At 31.3% G+C, this 20481-nt stretch overlaps 6 protein-coding genes across 7 annotated transcripts; 2 read left to right on the forward strand and 4 right to left on the reverse strand.

Moving 5' to 3' along the window:
- Positions 1-1246: 1246 nt before the first annotated feature.
- LOC109607702 (chitin deacetylase 1) lies at positions 1247-4977 on the reverse strand. Of its 2 annotated transcripts, none has more exons than XM_020024177.2 (5): positions 4821-4977; positions 3977-4097; positions 3468-3580; positions 2605-2754; positions 1247-2538 (listed from the first exon to the last, which is right to left on the reverse strand). In XM_020024177.2, exons 1-5 carry the CDS (start codon positions 4870-4872, stop codon positions 1382-1384), a joined length of 1593 nt encoding a protein of 530 aa, XP_019879736.1. In that variant the 5' UTR covers positions 4873-4977; the 3' UTR covers positions 1247-1381. The 2 variants fall into 2 exon arrangements, with proteins under 2 accessions (XP_019879736.1, XP_019879735.1); XM_020024176.2 differs by lacking the exon at positions 3468-3580 and adding an exon at positions 3734-3867.
- Positions 4978-6823: 1846 nt separating this feature from the next.
- Positions 6824-7923, reverse strand: LOC109594257 (general transcription factor IIE subunit 2). The gene is made up of 5 exons (XM_020009463.2): positions 7846-7923; positions 7693-7794; positions 7473-7635; positions 7218-7418; positions 6824-7165 (listed from the first exon to the last, which is right to left on the reverse strand). Exons 1-5 carry the CDS (start codon positions 7905-7907, stop codon positions 6839-6841), a joined length of 855 nt encoding a protein of 284 aa, XP_019865022.1. The 5' UTR covers positions 7908-7923; the 3' UTR covers positions 6824-6838.
- Positions 7924-10192: 2269 nt separating this feature from the next.
- LOC109594258 (ionotropic receptor 75a-like) lies at positions 10193-11433 on the forward strand. Its single transcript, XM_049966275.1, has 4 exons — positions 10193-10205; positions 10249-10532; positions 10716-10990; positions 11103-11433. The coding sequence occupies exons 1-4, from the start codon at positions 10193-10195 to the stop codon at positions 11380-11382; spliced, it is 852 nt and encodes a 283-aa protein (XP_049822232.1). The 3' UTR covers positions 11383-11433.
- An 89-nt stretch (positions 11434-11522) lies between these two features.
- On the reverse strand, positions 11523-13768 carry LOC109594279 (hsp90 co-chaperone Cdc37). Its single transcript, XM_020009485.2, has 5 exons — positions 13618-13768; positions 12886-13173; positions 12549-12827; positions 12187-12411; positions 11523-12119 (listed from the first exon to the last, which is right to left on the reverse strand). The coding sequence occupies exons 1-5, from the start codon at positions 13648-13650 to the stop codon at positions 11838-11840; spliced, it is 1107 nt and encodes a 368-aa protein (XP_019865044.1). The 5' UTR covers positions 13651-13768; the 3' UTR covers positions 11523-11837.
- Positions 13769-14032: 264 nt separating this feature from the next.
- On the forward strand, positions 14033-17336 carry LOC109594284 (exocyst complex component 8). Its single transcript, XM_020009490.2, has 13 exons — positions 14033-14295; positions 14349-14504; positions 14583-14776; positions 14829-14971; positions 15046-15199; positions 15294-15411; positions 15530-15729; positions 15784-15921; positions 16044-16224; positions 16340-16470; positions 16527-16749; positions 16810-16997; positions 17058-17336. The coding sequence occupies exons 1-13, from the start codon at positions 14235-14237 to the stop codon at positions 17244-17246; spliced, it is 2076 nt and encodes a 691-aa protein (XP_019865049.2). The 5' UTR covers positions 14033-14234; the 3' UTR covers positions 17247-17336.
- Positions 17337-17391: 55 nt separating this feature from the next.
- On the reverse strand, positions 17392-18680 carry LOC109594259 (transcription termination factor 3, mitochondrial). The gene is made up of 3 exons (XM_020009465.2): positions 18015-18680; positions 17744-17958; positions 17392-17685 (listed from the first exon to the last, which is right to left on the reverse strand). The coding sequence occupies exons 1-3, from the start codon at positions 18581-18583 to the stop codon at positions 17408-17410; spliced, it is 1062 nt and encodes a 353-aa protein (XP_019865024.2). The 5' UTR covers positions 18584-18680; the 3' UTR covers positions 17392-17407.
- Positions 18681-20481: the final 1801 nt, after the last annotated feature.

The following is a 20481-nucleotide window of genomic DNA, read 5'->3' on the forward strand; positions in this document are numbered from 1 at the left end:
GAGTTATTTTAAGTGATTTATGAGCTTCTCAAATGTTAAATCGCATTTATCAGGACTGATAAGCGAAGAAAATGATTGAAATGCAGAAAGTGCCGAAAAGAAACACTTGTTCCAAAATACGATTGTAATTACCATATCGTAAGTAGGTAACTTTTTTCGTAAATCGTTAGTTAATAAGGTAAAAGTCATTAGCAAAGAAGCATTAAATTTGAATGAAATTCTCGTTGAATTTAAAATTAACGACACTTTAAATATTCAAAGTGACAGATAGATGATATCTTCAGATTTAATCGATACCGATAGAAAAGTTTTAATCTTAAAAAGAATTTCGTGGATATAAAAAATGTCAAGGAATCTAAGATAATAGACAATCTCTGTAATTTCACTTTCCGCAACTTTTATTGGTTTATATCAAGGTAAACTGGAAATGCTATGAAATATTATAGAACACTGCCATCAGGTTGAGGGGGGCTTAAAGGATTTACTCTCCGTGAGTGACATTAAAAGCAAGGTTGCATCAAATCGATTAAGACATGATCTTTCATTTTCGGTGACTTGTTAACCGACTCCATTCTTACTTCCTTCTAATCTCTCATGTTTACATTTCATGCACTGTTACTTCTTTTAACATCCTGCTTTTTTACAAGACTGCAGTGATAAATTGATAATTAAACTACGCAAAAATTCAAAGAATCCAACGACACACAATTAATCAAATTAATAATTGTAATAAAATCTAATCGACATAAATAATAATAATACAGCAATGAAGGATTGTTAGTTGGGGGCAAAAAATATGAGGAAATATTTAAACAAGGTAGATATTGCTAAAATTGGTAATATGATTTCCAATATCGCCGATAACCTTTCATACTAACAAGGTCAGCTAAAAATCCTCGAAATATGTGAATCATTTATGGAAAGCTACAGCCCGTGATATTTTAATATAATTTTAACATTTTAACACGAACATTGGCCAAGAGGTTTATATAATCCCCACGTAAAAAATTAGGATTTGTTGAATTTCAATTTGACGACCAATTATGTTGTAACTGATCTTAGATTTGTGCAACAAAAATGTTACACTGCTGATTACTATGCTAATGCTTCAATCGACAACTGGTTTCTAATATTCTCATAAAACATTACTTATTCATTTATTTATTTATTTGTTTCATTTTACATTACAGTGATACTTTCTTACACATGTAAACTTTTACGTACGACTCTGTTAATGAAACGATGGTTAAATTTTTCTGGTTTTTTATTTAATTACATAATAACATTGTGGTAAAAATGCGTGTAATGATTTTGTGATTCAGTTATAAAATTCAATTCAACTATTTACAAAGTCTTTTAGAGAAAATTAAAATAAATTAATTTACTTCCTAGTGTTAAAACCATCTCCTGTGGGATCCAGAATCCAGGGATAATTGTTGGGGCACTCCATACATGTGAAGAGACGCAGAGTTTCTCCCGGGAGTTCTCTGGTGGTCAAAGGACACGAGTTGGGAAGAGAACAGAACGGCTGTCCCTTCACGTCGCACTTCTCTTTCCATTCTTGGAAGTCGCGGAGTCCGTTCAGTTCGGTTGGATTCTGCATCCATTGAATGACTTGCAAGTTGGTCACGAAGTAGACGTCGTTGCGGCCCAACATCTCCTCGATGAACTTGATGAGCTCCTCTTTGAATTCTTTCTTGCTCTTCAGCCAAGATGCGTGGAAGTTGAGTCCCAAAGGAGCACGGTTGCTGTTGAAGTGGCGGTTGAAGTTGTGTCTGAGGAGACGGGCGAATTGTTCTCCGGTTTGGATGTTTGAGCAAGAATCCACCATGTGACAACCGGGAAGAGATTCGTCGAAGGTGGGATCGTCTCTTCTGTCCAATTCGTTCATGACCATTTCCCAGACGGGGTGAGATCTGGACGGACAGTTGTGTGCGTTGCCGTTGCACTTGTGTGGCATTCTGAAGTAGAGAGTGTACGGCCAGATTGGGACACGGCCCAGAGAGGCGGTGATGGAAGCATCGTAAACGAAGAACTGGTCGGCCATCATTTCGAATTGTTTGTTGCCTCCGACACGCAGATATGGGGCACGAACTCCAATGATTGAGCCGTCGGTGATGTTGGCGAAGCGTTCGATGATTAATCTGGCTCCGGCCATCTCAGCTAACCAGTCGTCGTAAGAACCTTGAGTCCAATAGTTGGGATCTTCCTTGTGAGTGAGAGAAAAGACGGAAATTTCATGGCCACGTCTGTGCAAGTCTTGGACGGCCGAGTAGTTGGTGTATTTGTGCGAGACAAAGAAGGTACCCCTGATCTGACATCCGTTGGGATTGGCACGTTGCCCGTTGAATATTTCTTCGTACAAATCGATGTTGTCTACATTCACTGCTCCGTTAAAGCTAAGAGTGATCATTTGTGGGACGTTGGCAGGTTCCAATTGTCCGGGAATTCTGGTGCCGTCGGCGGAACAGAAGCAATCCGGGAGGATACACTGGTTGGTGTCACAGTCGGGGGCGCGGTTAGGGTCGGTTTCGACGGCTAAACAACAGGACATTACCAAAATATAATGTAATAAATTCATGAAACAAGAGTCGGACAACTTACTGCAAGAGTTTTCGTCTGATTCGTCTTTGCAGTCAGGTTTGCCATTGCAGAAAAGATCTTTGTCAACACATTCGCCGTTTCCGCAAGAAAGCTTACCATCTGGACATACGGGTTCGTCAGTCTTCAAAATTGGAAGTACTTTTCTTGGCTCTAAAATTTGTCAAGTGCACATGACGTTATTGTTTAGACTACAAACCACATTTTATGTACAAGGTGTATATTGTTGTATGATTGGCGTTTTGTACACTTAAATTAATATGTATATACAATAATCCAATTTAAATTTATACCAAACGTACGAAAATAAAAACAGACAGAAACAGTAGAAGAAATTGAAAAAGTGTGTTTATGTGAGAGTATAAAAAAAACTAAAGTGTTAACTGTTAATTAGACAAAACATGTTGAGAGTAATAAAAACACCTGAGGAAGAGAAGTCAGGAATCATAGTGTTTGTTTGTATGTAAAATAATGGTTAGTAATAAATTAAATGTTAACTTTGGGTTAGTAGAGTATATATAGACGATTAGTAGAAAGTCGATGTTAGTACGAAGCAGTATAATTTTGGCTAAATACAAAACTACTAAAGCAATAATAGAACTCGTTTAAAATACTATCAAGTAAAAATTCAAATTATATTTTTGTCCCCAATTTTGAATTGAACTCGAATTGAAAAAATCTGACTTAAATTTTTAGACTAATGACTAAATTGTTCGTAACTCGAAACGGTCGTCATTCAATCAATTCGCATCATCACGATTTAGTATTAATATAAAAACTTCAGATTTTTCCTCGACTTGTTCGAATCCTAAAACCATCATCCATCACCGCACGACGCAGGAATGTGTGCTGCGTCTGCGACTTACTCTCTAGTTTATCACAGTTTGTTACTTTTCCCTTCCAGTCGCAAGTTTGTTTGTCGATATCAAACGCCAATCCACTCGGGCAAGTAATCTGTTTTAGACCAGATTTTGTACACCTGTACATATCAAAAATTTCTCCTTAATAATATTATTTTGACCGAGGAATACTGACGATATTAAAAAGGAAACGGATCGGTGTGTGGTTCAGAGAAAATGAGCTGTGTCTGTGATTTTTAATATCGGTCAATATTCCTCCAACATCCACTTACTTTCTAAGCGATCACAATTTTTAACGTTTGTTTTCCAGTCACAGGTCTGTCTATCGATGTCGAAAGCAAGACCTACTGGGCAACGTACTGACGCTAATCTTGTGACGCCATTGTTATCAGAATTCATATCACACCTAGATCACATAAACATATCACATGTAATGAACGGTAATTGAGATTGGTACTAAGTATATATATATATAAAAGTGAGAGAGTGTCAGTCATGTGAACGCCTCGTCTTACCTAACAACATCTCTGCAGTCCCCTTCCGTCGTCAATCGGAAGTATTCATCTGCAGGTCTGTTTTCGCAAAGTTCTTCCGCAGATGCGTCGTCTCCTCCTGCATCCTCATCTTGGGCGCGGACTGCAATTTTAAATCATTCTTTTGTTCAACAACAACAACAACAACAACAACAATCATCAGGAAACAACGATGTTTATTTATTAAATGTTAATCGTATTACAAAATTTCTCCAATTAGATCTTTAAGGCATCTGGGTCAAACGAAAGTGATTTTTCAAAGGATGTGGAACGAGTTTCTACAATATTGTTTACATAAGAAATCAGCTTATGGCTGCTTTTTACGTTCGATTAATTACAAAGAAACAATAGTTATACACGTAAATTTATACACCGTTAATAAGAGAATATATTCAAATATATGCAGACTCGAAAGTGAAAGGGATTCCTCACTTAGAAAACGAGAAGGTCAACAGGTGTAACACCGATCCTGATGTTTCTTCGAAAGTAGTTTTCATCTTGAATATTCGTTACATGTTTAAGATTTGTACAGAATATCAAACGTGCTGTTGCTGCTGCTGCTGCAGCACCTATAAAAACTGACATTTGACCTTAAAATGGTGCCACTTTAATTTTAAGGCTTGGCAAAAGGGTGAGGTTCTAATTTAAATATCTAAGGATATCAACTTAATCAACGACACTCTGCAAAATTGTGCAACAATTAATCTCGTGTTAGTACACATATACCGTTTGCGAAACCTGCAAAACATCCTGCTGCGCTTTGGAGACACATGAAATGTCGTTGTTAAATAAAAAATAATGTTAGTGGACAATCTGAAGTACATACCTGCGCCAAGAATGAGAGCTGCAAAACACAGCCACAGGAATTTGTTAGCCATGCTACGTATGTCTACACTACTTAAGAAACGACAAAGAGTCAAGTTATATATATATAGTCGTCCTTTTGGAGGTGCGCATGCGCCGGATTTAGTTCTTCGGAACTGGCGCTAAATGACTACACACTTTCACTGCAAGAACACTACTGACTCTCATTTACTACAATCTACTTATATATTTCATTATTTTTGCCATTTTCTTATCAAACTTTTCTATCTAATGACTCCTTAGCTTTACTTTCTATCATTCTCGGAATTATTTAAGCCTACTTAATTGTTCCTTAACCACCTAAAGGATTACCCAAATACCTTCCAACTAAATAACAATCATTTCTAAATTAACAGTTACCTGAATTTTTGCAAACCAATTTCCCAATACCATACATTAATCTATCATTGTTTTCTACATATCGATATTACAATTAATATTATTAGAAACAGAAAGAATGGACAAAATTAATACTGATTCATAATAATATAACAGAATTATAACATTGTATGTAAATACTCGAGCTATTCACGAAACGAAGAAATTGATTTAAAAAACTACTCAGTGATGTTCCTGCCGAAGTATGTGTTAAGTAAATTAATATGTGAGACACGTCCGACGCTCTCTCACTGACGAGTCTCAATTAAAACTTGCAATTTTACCAATTGAAAAAAAACTAGAGAAAAATTTGTTTAGAAATTTCAAAAAATATTGAATTCATTAAATTTAGGAAGATCTTTCAAATATTAAAAATACTTTAAATAAAATAAAATCAAATACTGTGAGTTATCAAAATAATGAATTTGTTTCATTTTGTTATTCCAAACTATGAAATTTTATTTTATCTTTTATTGAACACGTCTACAAAACGTCCTTTTCTCCGTACAAAATATAAACCACAGAAACCATGATGAAAGTCACAAAATGTCAACAAGTATTACTGCAAGAATTTAGAATTGTAATCACTTCCAAATTGAATAAAAAAATTAAAAAATAAATATCTCTTAATTTATTCTCTATGGCGAATCCAGTCAAAGTCCAATTTGGACATTAATAATTTTCTATTCACAGTATTGACCAACGCAAAAACAAATTGCTAAGTTTGGTAACAAATACAATTGACGTCAACTGATATTCAATCATACCAAAATATTCAATTTCGAATTCCAGTTTGAAAGATTCATAAATATTCAATTACAGATCAAGGATGCTTTCCAAGTATGAATTCTCCTCCAATGACCGAATTGAAGACAAGAATTAATCTGAAGGATAAAAAATCATCACTTCTCTGAAACAGAGATGGTTATTGAAGAAATGAAGCTTTAAGTGAACGAAACATGTTGGATGGACTTAAAAAGCTTTAGAAAGACTTTTCGACAATTCACAGTCTGACGTAATTGGGATTGGTTTAGGAAGAATTTTGTTATAATATGATGAGAATGCGAAAAGAAACAAATCTGTAAGCCTGCTGAATTGTAAATAGGTTCAGGACCCACTAACGGGACTGTTCGGTCGATGTTAGACGTAACATACACTCCAAAATAAATGTACTAAATTTATTATAACAACATAAAATCAAATCACACATAAGTATGCTTTTTCAGAATTTCTTTTTTCTACTTCTTATGTACAACCAACCTTTATTAGTAATTTTTTAAAAAGACATCACACAAAAAAATTCAAATGTGTGGTTCCCCTTTTCTCTCTATAAACTTTCGATCAGTTTATTAAAAAAAAAGAAAAACATATTTCAATAAATGGTGAATGCTCTTTACATACTTCTTGGTCCTGTTCCACACAACACGGAGTTACTGCATAAGAGGGATGATACCATTGTATTAGACACAATAATTTTACAAATTGACATGAATAAAGATGAAAAAAGTAAAAAACTTATACTCACTAAAACAAAGCATTTTATTCATGTGAAAAATAGTACAATCATAATTGTGAGAATAATCTCAAACAAATTACTTTGCTTCACTGCATATCCTCATAAGTTTCCAGGACGTTCGCCAAATGCTCGTTGTCTCTCGGTTTCCTATATTTCCTTTTCCTTTGAACCGCTTTCTTTCTTTTAGGTGTCACCAGTTTTTTAGGGCAGTAATTCTTTACCGAACAGATCCCCTGTTTTTCTAAATACTCATTAATTTTTTCATCGTCCATCGCATCCACTGCAACAGATCTCCACAGTTTTTGAAAATCTTCATCTATATACAAATTTGCAGTTCGGTCGTTATAAAATAAAACATTCTTTTTATCAATTGGTCTGTTGATTAAGAATATTTCATTTTGGTTTTGCAACATCTAAAATAATATCGGTCACTTTTGAATAACTAATTCACCTCTCGATGCTGACCTTTAATGCTTTCTCGCACTGAGGCAGTGACTCTTGTACGTCATCTAAAAGAATCCCTCCCAATCCCTTCAAATCCTGCTGTTTCAATAACTTCAACAAACTCTTTCTATCTTTAAGTTTGTATAAAGGTTTAAATTGAAATTTCCCATCAAATGACACTTCAATTTTAGGATTATCTGTTAATGCCTCGGTGGCCAACCACTGTGTAAAACGTCTATTAACATTATTTCTATATAAAATATGAAAGTTTTAAACCTGCTTCAGCTTATTTCCCACATCTAATTGATTGGTTTCATCTAATATTTCTTCCAACGACAATGGATGAGTCTCTCCTTCGAGATGTCTCGTTTTCATATGTTTAACGATTTTTGTGAGAACACCAAATCTATACTGTGAACTTCCAGATGCGCTTTTATATCTTCAAAAAGTAACGTACGCTGTAGAGAAACAACAAGTACTCGTAAACAGAACTTACGCATTTAGGTCTTGTGTGGCTGTGCTATTCGTGTTGCTTCTCTTGCGATCTTTAGATTCTCTTTTCAGTCCTGATTTTATTTCTGTTTTCCTTTCTTTCACACTAAAACAAATTCGGCATAAAACCTTAAAACTATTATCATTTTATTTTTACGTAGGTATTTTCAAAAGTTTTCGTTTAAATAATTCTTGTTCTTGTAAGAGAGCTGGATCCATTTTTGTGACAATTAGACCTGCGATGACAATTCTGACAACAGGTCTGCATAAATCAGTTGGTATTATAATACTCGTAATACCAACCATGAGTTATTTAACAATATACAAACAACATTGGATAAGTAGAACAAATAGAGAACAACCTTAGAGATACATTGCCACAAGAACTATTTTTCAGTTAGGACGTTAACTGCAATCAGTTTCTTCTTTTTGAAGTAACAGTTGAATGTCTTCTCTAATTAGAATATTATTAACTTGGTTTTATAGATTTAATCTTATATGTTACATCAAGATATTTAGAATCATTAATTATCATGAGAGAATATTTAAAGGTGTATTCACAGCTACACTTTTAAAATAAATGTTTAACTCAGAATGAAAATTATATAGTCATTATGATTTCAATAAAGCTTTATTTTTTATAGAAATTAATTATGTTTAATTAATTTATAGAAACAAAATTCCCCATACAAAGATTGAATGAATCTCTTATATAAATCCTACATTTCGGGATATGGTCTTTGAACATTTATATTAGGTGCTAATATTCATAGTCATTTTTTATTTCACGTTATAACTGACTCCTGAAAAAAATGTTAAATTTTTGATTTTGTAAACGTGGGAATAATTTCAGATGATAACAAAAACGAAAAGATTAAATATGTATGTTCTTTAGACGTCGTAAATTCCAACTTGAAAATAGTATAAAACATGTATGAAAAAATACATATTTCTAGAGGCAATTTGTGGTTAACGAAAGTAGTTGAATCACGAAACTGATATACTTAAGTTACATGTTCCAAATAAATATAAATAAATGTTCAGTTCATGATTACTGCTGCGTATATCCGCTTAATAAGTTGGTCCAAAATATTCATGGGAAAACTATTACTAATAATCCTTATGATGAATGTAATATTTAACGTAAATGGAACTATAAATTTAAAACTTCTAGATGCATATTTTAAAGAAAAAATGGTATCATTTGGAGTGGTTATTGGTTGTTTTTCGAAATCAGGTACACTTGTTTGATTTACTTAATATTAAACATTTTAAACAGACACATTTTTAGAGAAAATTGAATTGTTACAGTCTTTAGCAACTGATCAACGTCTGATAACTGTTTTAAACATGAACAAAATCAAAATAAAAATGGCTTTAGCCAAAAATTATAATGTTGGAGTAATAATAGATGGTGACTGTCATGATGCTGAAACGATTATAAAAATGGTAATTATTAATAAACGTCTCCACTGTAATTACTCTATTAGCTATAATGCATCATAATTAAATTTTAGATTGGAGATTTAAGATATTTTGATGTTACTCATCACTGGCTTGTAATGACTTCGTCCAATAGCATTCCAGAAATATTTAAACACGCCAAAATTTATGTAAATGCCGATATAAATGTTGCAACATTAATATCCAACGATACTCAAACATATCAACTTTTGGATTATTACAATCCTTCATCTGAATACGGTGGCCAATTTATTCGTACCACTCTTGGATTCTTTGATAAAAACAACAAGTATGATATACAACGTCAAACACCGAAATATTGGCTTAGGAAAAATATGACTGGAATAACATTTAAAACTATGATTGTGGTAAAATAAATATTTAATGACATTATTATCCTCGTCAACCAGTTCAATCTTTTAGCTTCCGGAACATTTTAAAGGAACTCTTTCAGATTACTTAAAAAACGATGAGCATAGGGAAGTAAATACATTTAATAGATTTCACAGCAGTGTATTACATGTATGCAAATCTTATTATAACTTTTCGTAAGTATACATGTACAATGCGATTAAAATAGCAACTCCATTTCGTATGATTGTAGCATGAATATACGCCTGTCTAATTCTTGGGGTTACATGGATTCAGAGGGTACTTTTGATGGTATTGTTGGAGCACTGGAAAATAGAGAAATTGATTTTGGTTTATCTCCACTCTTTGTTCGATCAGATAGAGCCCAACATATGGAATATGGGAGATTGACTTGGGTATTAAGGTACTTTCTCAATAATGCTTGACATCCGCAAAAAGCAAATCAAAATCATTTTAGAGCTGCTTTTATTTTCCGTAATCCTAAAACAAAAACTTCAGTAGAAATATTTTTGGAACCGTTATCTGCATCTAGTTGGTTGTTAACTTTGTTAGCTGGCACAGTAGGGGTGCTGGCACTACGAGTTATTATTAAACAAGAAAAACTTGTTAATAATGATAATACATTGGATTATTCCTGGAGTTTGCTTCTGATATCTGTAATTGGTGCAATGTGTCAACAAGGTAAACTATTTTTAATTTTTTTTATTAATTTAAAATTTATCAGTCTTAATTTGGGACGTGGTCGATATGATAAATCATACACTCTTAAAATATGAACTCAAAATATCTGTTTTAGGTTTAACCAAAACGCCAACGTTAATATCTGGAAGAATCCTCACACTTTTTATTTTTCTATTATTTTTGTTAATATATCAATTTTATTCTGCCAGTATTGTTTCACATTTACTTATGAAAGATACAACCACAATAAAAACAATTCATGATATATTAACATCTTCGTTGGAAGTTGGTTGTGAAGATATATTGTACAACAGAGATTATTTTACGGTAAGACGTTTTGTAAGACTTCTAAAATATTGAATTAGGAAAGTCGGAGGTCGCACATTCTGTAAATTCCACGTTTGATATGTCTCGATTAGAATCCCTAATTAAAAAATGTAATATTATTTAAAAAACAATTTCTTAAATCATAGTAACAATCAACAGTATGTCATATGTCATATGTTGTAGTACACAACAGACAGTGCCTCCAATGAATTATACCTAAAAAAGATATTTAAGAAAAACAATAAATCCAATTTTTTATCGGTGGATGATGGTATTAGATTAGTGGAAAAAGGAAATTATGCATTTCACGTCGAGTTGGCCACTGCATATCCTATAATTGAACATACTTTTGGATTAAAAGAAATTTGTCAATTAAGAGAAGTTCAAATGTATAAAACCCAACCGATGCATGCAAATTTTCAAAGAAATTCCCCATATCGTGATCTAATAGACACCTGGTAAGTTCTCAACATTCAGTTTCAATCACAGTTTCACTGTTACTGGAGAACAATTTTAATACATACTCTCAACATTATATACACCTATTGATTATTGATTTATAAATTTCAGTCTGCAAAAACTAGCAGAGGAAGGTATCTTGTCCAGAGAACTTCAACATTGGCATCCAAGAAAACCAGGATGTACCCAGTCTTCATTATCCCGACAGTTTAATGTTGGATTGGAAGATTTTTACCCAGCCCTAATGACAATGGGAATTGGCATTTGGTTAAGTCTCACAGTACTCTTTTTAGAAATTTATACATACCGAAAATTCAAATCCTCTTTCCCAGTAAATTTTACCAATAGAATTCGAAAACGTCATTTTACCTATTTGAACTTTAAATTGTAAATTATACTTGTTAATTGCACCGCTTCTATTATATCACAGTACAAAGGTTTATATTCTTTTCTTATGGTAAATAATCCGTAAAAATTGATTGAAGCACTTTTACTACAAAAATAAAAATCATATTAAAAATGAAAACAATATTGATAGTTCATATAATGTTTATTTAATACCAATTTTTATTTATAACAACCAAATTGCAGTCATGTAACAATAAGTATAAATATATAAATTTTCTATTTTCCTTCAGACACATAGCAGCAAAGATTAGTTATTCAAAATTGGTTACAAAACAATGATTCGTTAAAATAAATTCAGTGAAATTACTAATAATATGTATGAATGAATACGCCAATATTAATTAAACATAAAACACTGAATAAAGATCTAAATGTAAATAGATATAGTATCATATAATAATATAATAAAATACAATAACTGATTGCAAAATGCTTTAATTACGCCTCGTTTTTTTCATTCTCCTTTTCCTTTATTGAAGAATCGGATGCGCCCGCTTCATCTTTCTTTTTAGCATCTGGAACCCAAAGGCCAGAATCTATGCATCTTTTCATATGGTATTTGGCGTCTTCTTCATTCATTTTTTGAATAGTGTCTTGTAATAATTGAACATCTTGGCTTTCAAAACATTTTTGGAGTTCTTCAGGAAGGCTCTCAAAAACTTCTAGAGGATCTAGACCACCTGGTCCTAACCTTTTTTCTCTTTCTTCCTCCTCAACTTCCTAAAATTTATTAAATAATTATCAAGTTTATTATCATTTATTATTAACTGCGTGTGCGAATGAATACCTTGATTGCCTCTTCTATTTTTTGTGCAGCACGCTTCCTAATGCGCTCCTTAAACTGATTTAATTCATCTTGGAATGATTCTTTGTATTCAACTTCAGCAACTTGAATTTTTGAGAAAAATGCATCCACACATGCACGAGGATCAGTATCCAATTGTTTTGCCAATTCAAGGATATACTGCATGCAGATGGTTTGGTGGGCAACATGTTCCATAAGATCATGTTTCTGAAATATTATTCATATATTAGCAGTAGCACTATAAATTTGTAATGATAATTCCTAATAGAGCAAGAACAAATGTGCATCAGCCTATGCACCTTCTTGAGCTTAGTTATTTATAACATAAAATATGTCCAACATACTTCTTCCATTTCTAAATTGATGCACCAAATGACAAGATAATTGGCTGTATCTTCACAAACCAGATAGTTGTGATCTTTCAAATAATTTTTAGAATCATCATAACGCCTCAACATTCCAAAATGCTTTAGTTCCTTTTCATGTTCCTTTATAAATTTCTTCATTCTACTTTCACGTGCCTCCTCTGACAAAGATTCATCTTTTGGGTAAGCTGGTTTCTTATTAATAACAGTTTTTTGAAAACCTGGTTTACTAATGGTGTCAACATTCCATGGGGTTAACTAAAACAAATCCAATTTTTCAATACAAATTATTATAACTTAACGTTAATTAAATTACTTTATCTTTCTTTCTTAAAGCCTCTTCCTCTGACTTTATCAGCTCAGATTGTTTTTCTAATTCAGCTAATGATGCTTTTAGTTCATTTAGAGTGGCCAAATTATCCTTTTCTGCTTCTATTTTCGATTTGACTTCACGTATTTTTTCACTGTTCTCATTTTTCTTTTTGAGTATTGCATCTTCTTCCTTTTTTCTCTCTTCCATACGTTCTATTCTTGCTTGATGCCTCCAACGAAACAGCGATGGTGTGTCAATGTTTGGATGCGTTTCATCCTCATCATCGGATATCTATATTTATATATATATATATATACATTAAAAGAATTTAAAAGTTGACAGCAGGACAACGTCTTAAAACAATATTACAAACAACAATCAACAAGTTTATGACAAATGATTGCCAGGGAAGGTATTACTTCTATTATGTCAATCAAACTCATCATAATTACAAGAGTTTAATACAGCCTATTCATTATATATTTGATATTGTAATGATATGTACAAACAGTGAAATAGCTGAGAAACTGAAAAGTACATACATACATTTTAATATGGACAATATAATTTTTTAATTACTAAACAAAAACTTATTTGTTAGAAAAAACTAATAATAATTATTACTTAAAACCTATCTAATCTGCAAAAATATTCCGGAAGAATATATGAGAAGTTTAATAAAAATAAAGTAATTTACTGCATAATATGTACCGTAAAAACAATGAAATTACATACCTCAATGTTCTTCCACTTACTATAATCTACCATTTTTCAAAATTGAAATTTTTCACTACGTAATTTTTTTCCTTTAAAAATACGGTTTCTAGAAACCACTAACCTGCTGTCAATTTCATTTAGTGACAACGGCTAATACCAGTGTTAACAATCGTAAATGTTTCACCGCCCTAAATATACAATACAGGAAACTGTACAATTTAAATATGTAAATAAAAAATATGAGTACATGCAAGAACTCTATAACTCTCTCTACGAAAGAAGATTTCATTTTTTGTTTTAAATGAGTTTATCCATAAGTCCCGATAGATGACATCTAAAAAAATATTAAACTTTTTTTAGAATTATCAAAGTACAAATAAAATACAAATATTTTGATATATATATATATATATATATATATATATATATATATATATATATATCTGTTACAACTAGGAAAATATAATTTGCTAAAAGCTAAAAAGTCAAAATTGTGTCTGTGTATGTTTGATATTGATAATTTTTTTATGCTGACAGCCAATCTAACCTTACTATAAAAGTAGTTGGGTGTATTCTGATTCATATTTATTGCGTGTCATAACATTTAATATTTAAAGAAAATCATAAACATCTAAATGGATAATAAAGAACCATCACTACACTTACTCAGCTCAGAGGAATTTTCTCCTGATAGATGTAAGGTAATTAATTTGTGATGATTCTGGTTTGTTTATATATGTAAGTTACAGATGTTAAATGCTTGTCACAAAACTATGTGGGAGGATCTGAACTACAGGCAGTAAGGAAGAAAATACAATCACTTTCAGAAGATACAAACACAAATCTTAAAAAAAATGTTTACCAAAATTATGTGCAATTTATCGACACTGCAAAGGAAATTTCTCGTATCCTTTTTTAATCTAATACTTGGCTTGCTAAATAAATTAATATTCAATTATATATTTCTTAATGATTATTAAAAGATTTGGAAAGTGAAATATATCAATTATCACATCTGCTGTCTGAACAAAAGTCTCTGCTCAATTCATTAGCGACCACATCAGTAATAAAGGATTCAAATCATTTAAACACAGATAAAGAAGAAACTGAAGAAAAGAATGTAAAAGAAAATAAACAAAAAATAGATAGCATTTTAGAGAAAGTAGAAGGTTGTAAAGTATGTAAATATTCAGGTTATTTATTCATATAATTTACAAACAATTCTATAGGGTTCTCTAGATATTCTTGATAGAAAGTTCTTATTTGAAGGTGATCTAACTGAATTAGATCCTGTTGATAATGTCCCATTGAAATCTGTCCATGCATATTTGTTCAATGACGGCTTTATGTTGTGTGACAAGAACTCCAATATGTAAGTATTCCGTATATGTATATGCATAAAGCAAAATGTGAAACCTATTAAAGAATAATTTATTAAAATTGTAGGCATGGTTTAACTAAATATTCATTTGAAGTTATCTATGAATTGGGAAGTTTGGCTGTAGTAAATGTAAAAGATCTTGGAAATATTAAACATGCTTTTAAGCTTCTTATTTTTCCTGACACCAGAGTTTTTCAATGCATATCAAATTCAAATAAAGCAAGTATATGTATTTCATTATAAAATCCAAGTAATTTTAATCTATAAATCACAAAATTCCTAGCTAAGGTAATATATATTTTAATATTTTTAGAAAGAGTGGCTGGATCAATTTGATCAAGCTAAAAAAATAAGATTTACCCAAGATTGTCAAAGAAGAGAATCAATTATTGAAAAGTCACCAACAAAATCACTGGGTGATGGAAATGCAGGTTTGTTATCGCACGTTTTCGTATAAATTAAAAATACATATCTGCATTAAATTGGTATTTAATATTATTTTAATATATTTACGTTAACCGAAAAAATAAAATTTCATTTTTAATATAGGAATGGTGGAAGCTGAAGAAGATGTAAGTCCTATTCACCCAGAATGGTTTTTGGATTTACCTGAGGAATTAGATGTTTGTGTTGCTCAAAGACATTTTGAAGATGCAATTGTACTTCTACAGAAAGGAAAGGATTATATAACTCAATTGAATACACAAACTTCAAAAGTAGATCACATACTTATGGATGTACAGAGAAAGGTAAAGAAAAGTAACCAAATATAATTGTAGATAATAAATTATACTTATTTGAAGATTAATACTAGACAAAATAATTTAACTGAAGTTTTGATGAAAGAGTTAGAGTTAAATCCTGACAAATCTTTGCAAGGTGGATTAAGAGCGGCGAGAAGAGCAGTTCGGTTGCTGAATAAATTAGGTCGTTCGACGCAGGTAAATATGTTTTGAAAATGTGTAAGACACGACATTTTGGGTACTAAAAATCAAAACACTAATTTCTATTCACTATTATATATTTTTGGAGTGAACTGTTTAATTTAATGTGTATTTTTTAGTCTTGTGACCTATTTCTGAAACTTTGTACAAGCATGTTAAAAATTCAATGTAAAAGAGTTAAACGTGAGGGTTCAACGACAACGTACATCAGACTTTTATCCAGTGTTGTTTTCACAAATATGTGCCACATGACTGAGGAATTTTTGAGGGCTTTTGCAGAATCATCAGTATGTACATCAGGTGAGATCATCATACAAGTACTATTATTAGTATAATTAGGAATTTGACAAAACCTTTTAATATTCTAAATCATGTATCATGTATTATTATGTAGAAAATTTGTTTATTATTTTAGCGTATATTGTATGGGCATCCAGCGAATTATCCGTATTTTTAACCCACTTTATGAAGCAGGTGTTTGTTCCTCAAACTTCTCTTCCTACAATAACCGACTGCGTTTTGATTGTTAAAACACAATGTGCTCGCGTAAGTACAATTTATTTATTAATTATCTTTTTAAAAATGTTTTGTTTATTTTTCAGTTATGTTCATATGGTATAGATTTATGTTATCAATTAGATGGCGTTTTAATTACACCTTTAATAAAAGCTTTATTGGATACTAGAGATAAATTAATTGATTCAGTTAAAGTTCGAGCCCTAGAAGATAAATGGATTCCAACAAATTTGAACTCAAAAATAGGTTTAAATAGATGTTTAAGTGAACACAAGGAAATGGGTCTTGAGCTTGAACTTTATATTACTGGTAAATATTCTAAAATATATTCAATTCTTTAGAAATAATTGTATGTTTAAATAACTTCAGGTGATACTTGGCTTCAGCTTACACAAAATACTCTTTCATTTACAAAGGTGATTTTGGCATTACTTGAGTGTTGCCTTAGATTAAAAACTACGGAGCTACTTTACACAATAGATATTATAATGTGTGAAATATACACAGCACAATTGAAACATTACGAAAATTCATTATCATTGGATGTAGGAACTGATGTAAGAATTTGTCCGTATTATTTATTTCCTATTTTATTTTGTGAAATGTTTCTGTTTCAGGAAAAACATTTTATTGTAAAGAATTTAGAATTTTTGTTAACAACCCTATATAATCTAATGCAGAAGAAATATATGAAAGCTAATGGATTTGAATGTAAATCTCTTAGCAAAGTGAACTCACAATATTTATCTTTAATTAAAATGAGTTCAAGTACTAGAAGGACCAAATACTCCTCCGATTTACTTTAATCATTTTATTCTATTTAATAATTTATTATTTAGTTAGTATTAGTATGTATAAAGATGTTATCTATGTTAATATTTATATATAATAATAATTTTGTAACTGAAATGGGAGTTTTATTTTATAATAATATATTCCTAAAAAAAAGACTATTTTTCAAATATATCTATATTGATTTAAGAAACATGTTAAATATTTGAATAGAAGATTTTGCTATATCAGTGCTAAATTCTGAATCTGTCGCATGTACCAGACTATTTAAACTAACATAGTTTGGTTTTAAAGGGTTAAATTGGTCTCGTCCTAGTTTCTGTAAAAATCTGTGACGTTGTCTGAGACGGTTAAATCTACACAATAAAATTCCAGGATCTTGAATTATTTGTTTAGGTTCAATGGACATTTCATTCACCAGATATTCAAATGTCTTTAATACACATCTTTGATCTGAAAAAAATATATATGTATATATGTGAGACAACAAGTAACAAGTAAAAAATTTTACCCTTCATAAATAACTTTGGAACATCTAGTAATAATTGTTTTACATCAGTTAATTCAAAACCCATTTCTTCCATCAATGTGAAAGTATTCAATTTAATTTTGCTCTGGTCATATGTAATTAATTTGGGATTTTTAACAGTTAAGATACGAACATCATCTCCACTTAAATTAAATCGTTTTTGGAAGAATCCTAACCTTTTATCCACATCCTGTGTGCTAAAAAATTTAAATTTCTCTTAAACAAACCCTAATATGTTCCATGTCTTAATTACCTGTATGATAACCAGAAAGGATTCCTTTGTATTATGCTTAATATCATTTCTTGATTAAATTTTTTACACATTAAGTAATTTATACGAATTTTGAGTGATTCAGGATCTTCTTTAAGAATTAGTGGATTTCTTGTTAAAATATAAGCTATTTCTTCTTGAATCAATCCTAGTTCTTCAAAAAATGAAATGTACTTTTTGACATCATTTTCAAAATTTAGAGACAATATAAGATTCACTGCTTCTGGATTTTTTTCAATTTTATGCAAATTTACTCCTATGGTTACCAATTGTTTTAGTGTTTCTGATTTATTTATATATGCTGCAAAGTTGAAGGAAGGTTTTAAGTATGGAGCAATATCATTTAAATCTTCATCCGGCTTTGTATATATTACATTATTCGGGTCATAATCTTCTAAAATGTTATTATATTGTTTTTCTTGCAAATTGTCAATGCCATCCGTCTTCTTAGTAAGTGAATTCTCTTGCGAATGCAACGTATTGTTTATAAATAACGTTCTTGAAGATACTGGAATTCTGTATATAATTCTGACTTTTGATAACATTTTCATTACATTAGTGAACAAATTTTGTATTTAGTTCGACATACAATATTTAATATGAAACAATTAATGAGATGGACATCACCTGAACACAGCAAAAGCAGCAATCTAATAACAATGTAATCTAACCTAACAATCTTCTTCTTCAGTCATTGTTGCGTCCACAAAGGTCATACTTAGTTTTCTAAGCCTATAACATATGGAAAATAATATTTATCATAGAGGATTATGATAAATTTATCAAATATGGTTTTTCTCAAATTATTATCATTATTAACACATTTTAATTATTAATTATATCACAATTTTTTATGTGTGTGAATGTAAAATTAAGTTTATTAAAAAATAAATAGAATAAATTATCAATTACATCCTTTTTATTTCAAAGACAACAGTATAGACTACGCAGGTCAGAGTCTCGATACGGCCTAATGTCTGGGATAAAAAGTGAACTGGCCACCAACGAAAGAGGAAATTGATCCGGAGTGGATCATAAATTATTTTAAGGATTGTAGAGCTAACTTAAATGAAGAAAGATTTAATTTTTCAACAACTTTGAATCTATGAATATTATCTTGCAAAGGTTTGGTATTAAAGATACCAGCTGTTATCATTGGAAGATGCAGACAACTTGTCAGGGTGTTCTTGTTATTGTGTTTAATGTTGTTTGCCCGACTCTTGCGCCATAAGACAGCTAAGTCTCAGAAAGGTCTGCTTCTCAGTATCTTAGTGGAATGAATGGAGATCGCGCCGTGGTAACGGAACTTGTTGTGAATTCTACCTAACATATGGACCGCCTCAAACATTAGCCAAGTAGCTTGACGAAAGCAAATATGGTTAATATAATACACTGTTGAGAATAAATTTCTTAAAGAAGATGTTAATTAAAATATTTGAATTTGAAGTAATCTATGTATATAATTGGGTTGGGTGTCTATATATACCATTTCTTACGGATTAATATATTCCAAAGATTAAAGTATTAAAATTTTAAAAACTCACATATAAAAATGTTACAACCGCATCGAAATATGTTTAATATTTAGTATATCCACCGTTAGAGTCTTTTACGACTTGGAGACGTCGGCCCATGGAGGCAACAGGTTAGTCTCGGTAATTGCGCCTTCTTGCTTTTTCTCAGGCCTTCGGGCTGTAATTCTGCGTCGCCTGGGAAATACGCAAATTACTATTTTCCCATAATCAAATCATTAATTGACAAAAATTCTCGACCGGGTTTAAAAAGGGAGATTTTGGGAGCGACGACTTCAGCCACGAATGGAGTTGAAACTAATTTTTCAATTGTAAGAGTCTTAGTCGATTGTTGGTGGTGAATGCCCTTTATTCTAAAAGCACTTCAAATAATCCTGAAAGAAGTTCGTCTTAATTAATTGCCATAAGAATAACCATAGAGAATTTGGCAAACGATGATTAAACATCTTAACATTACATTACACGTATCGTAAAAAGATTACGTTAACAAAATTTTAGAAAACCGAACAGTTTCGTTAAACTTCCTCTTTTCTGTTTCAGTACGGAGCATATTAAGAGGTATGATAATGATCTACCTGAATGAAATTCATCCTTCTTTGCCATACCGAGTCTGAGACATTTTGGATGAGTTTTAACCCAAGGGTCGTCAAAACCTGCATAATGACATTCCACATTCAGGTCACAACACTTGGCCCTTATTCTAGTAATTTAAGAAATTCTGCTTACACATTATCTTTGGATCGTACGTTAAATGAGAATTTCCACTTTTCTTCTTCTTACTGTATGGCAAAGATGGTTCTAGTGTGTATTTACTATAGGAAATGAGCTTGGAACAATTTTCGCGCGTAATGAGATGTCAAGGGAGATATGCTCCAGTGAATTGGAAGAAGCAATGGCTTAATGCCTTTAGTTAAGAT

Source organism: Aethina tumida, chromosome 4, assembly GCF_024364675.1.
Source record: "Aethina tumida isolate Nest 87 chromosome 4, icAetTumi1.1, whole genome shotgun sequence".
NCBI lineage: Eukaryota > Metazoa > Arthropoda > Insecta > Coleoptera > Nitidulidae > Aethina > Aethina tumida.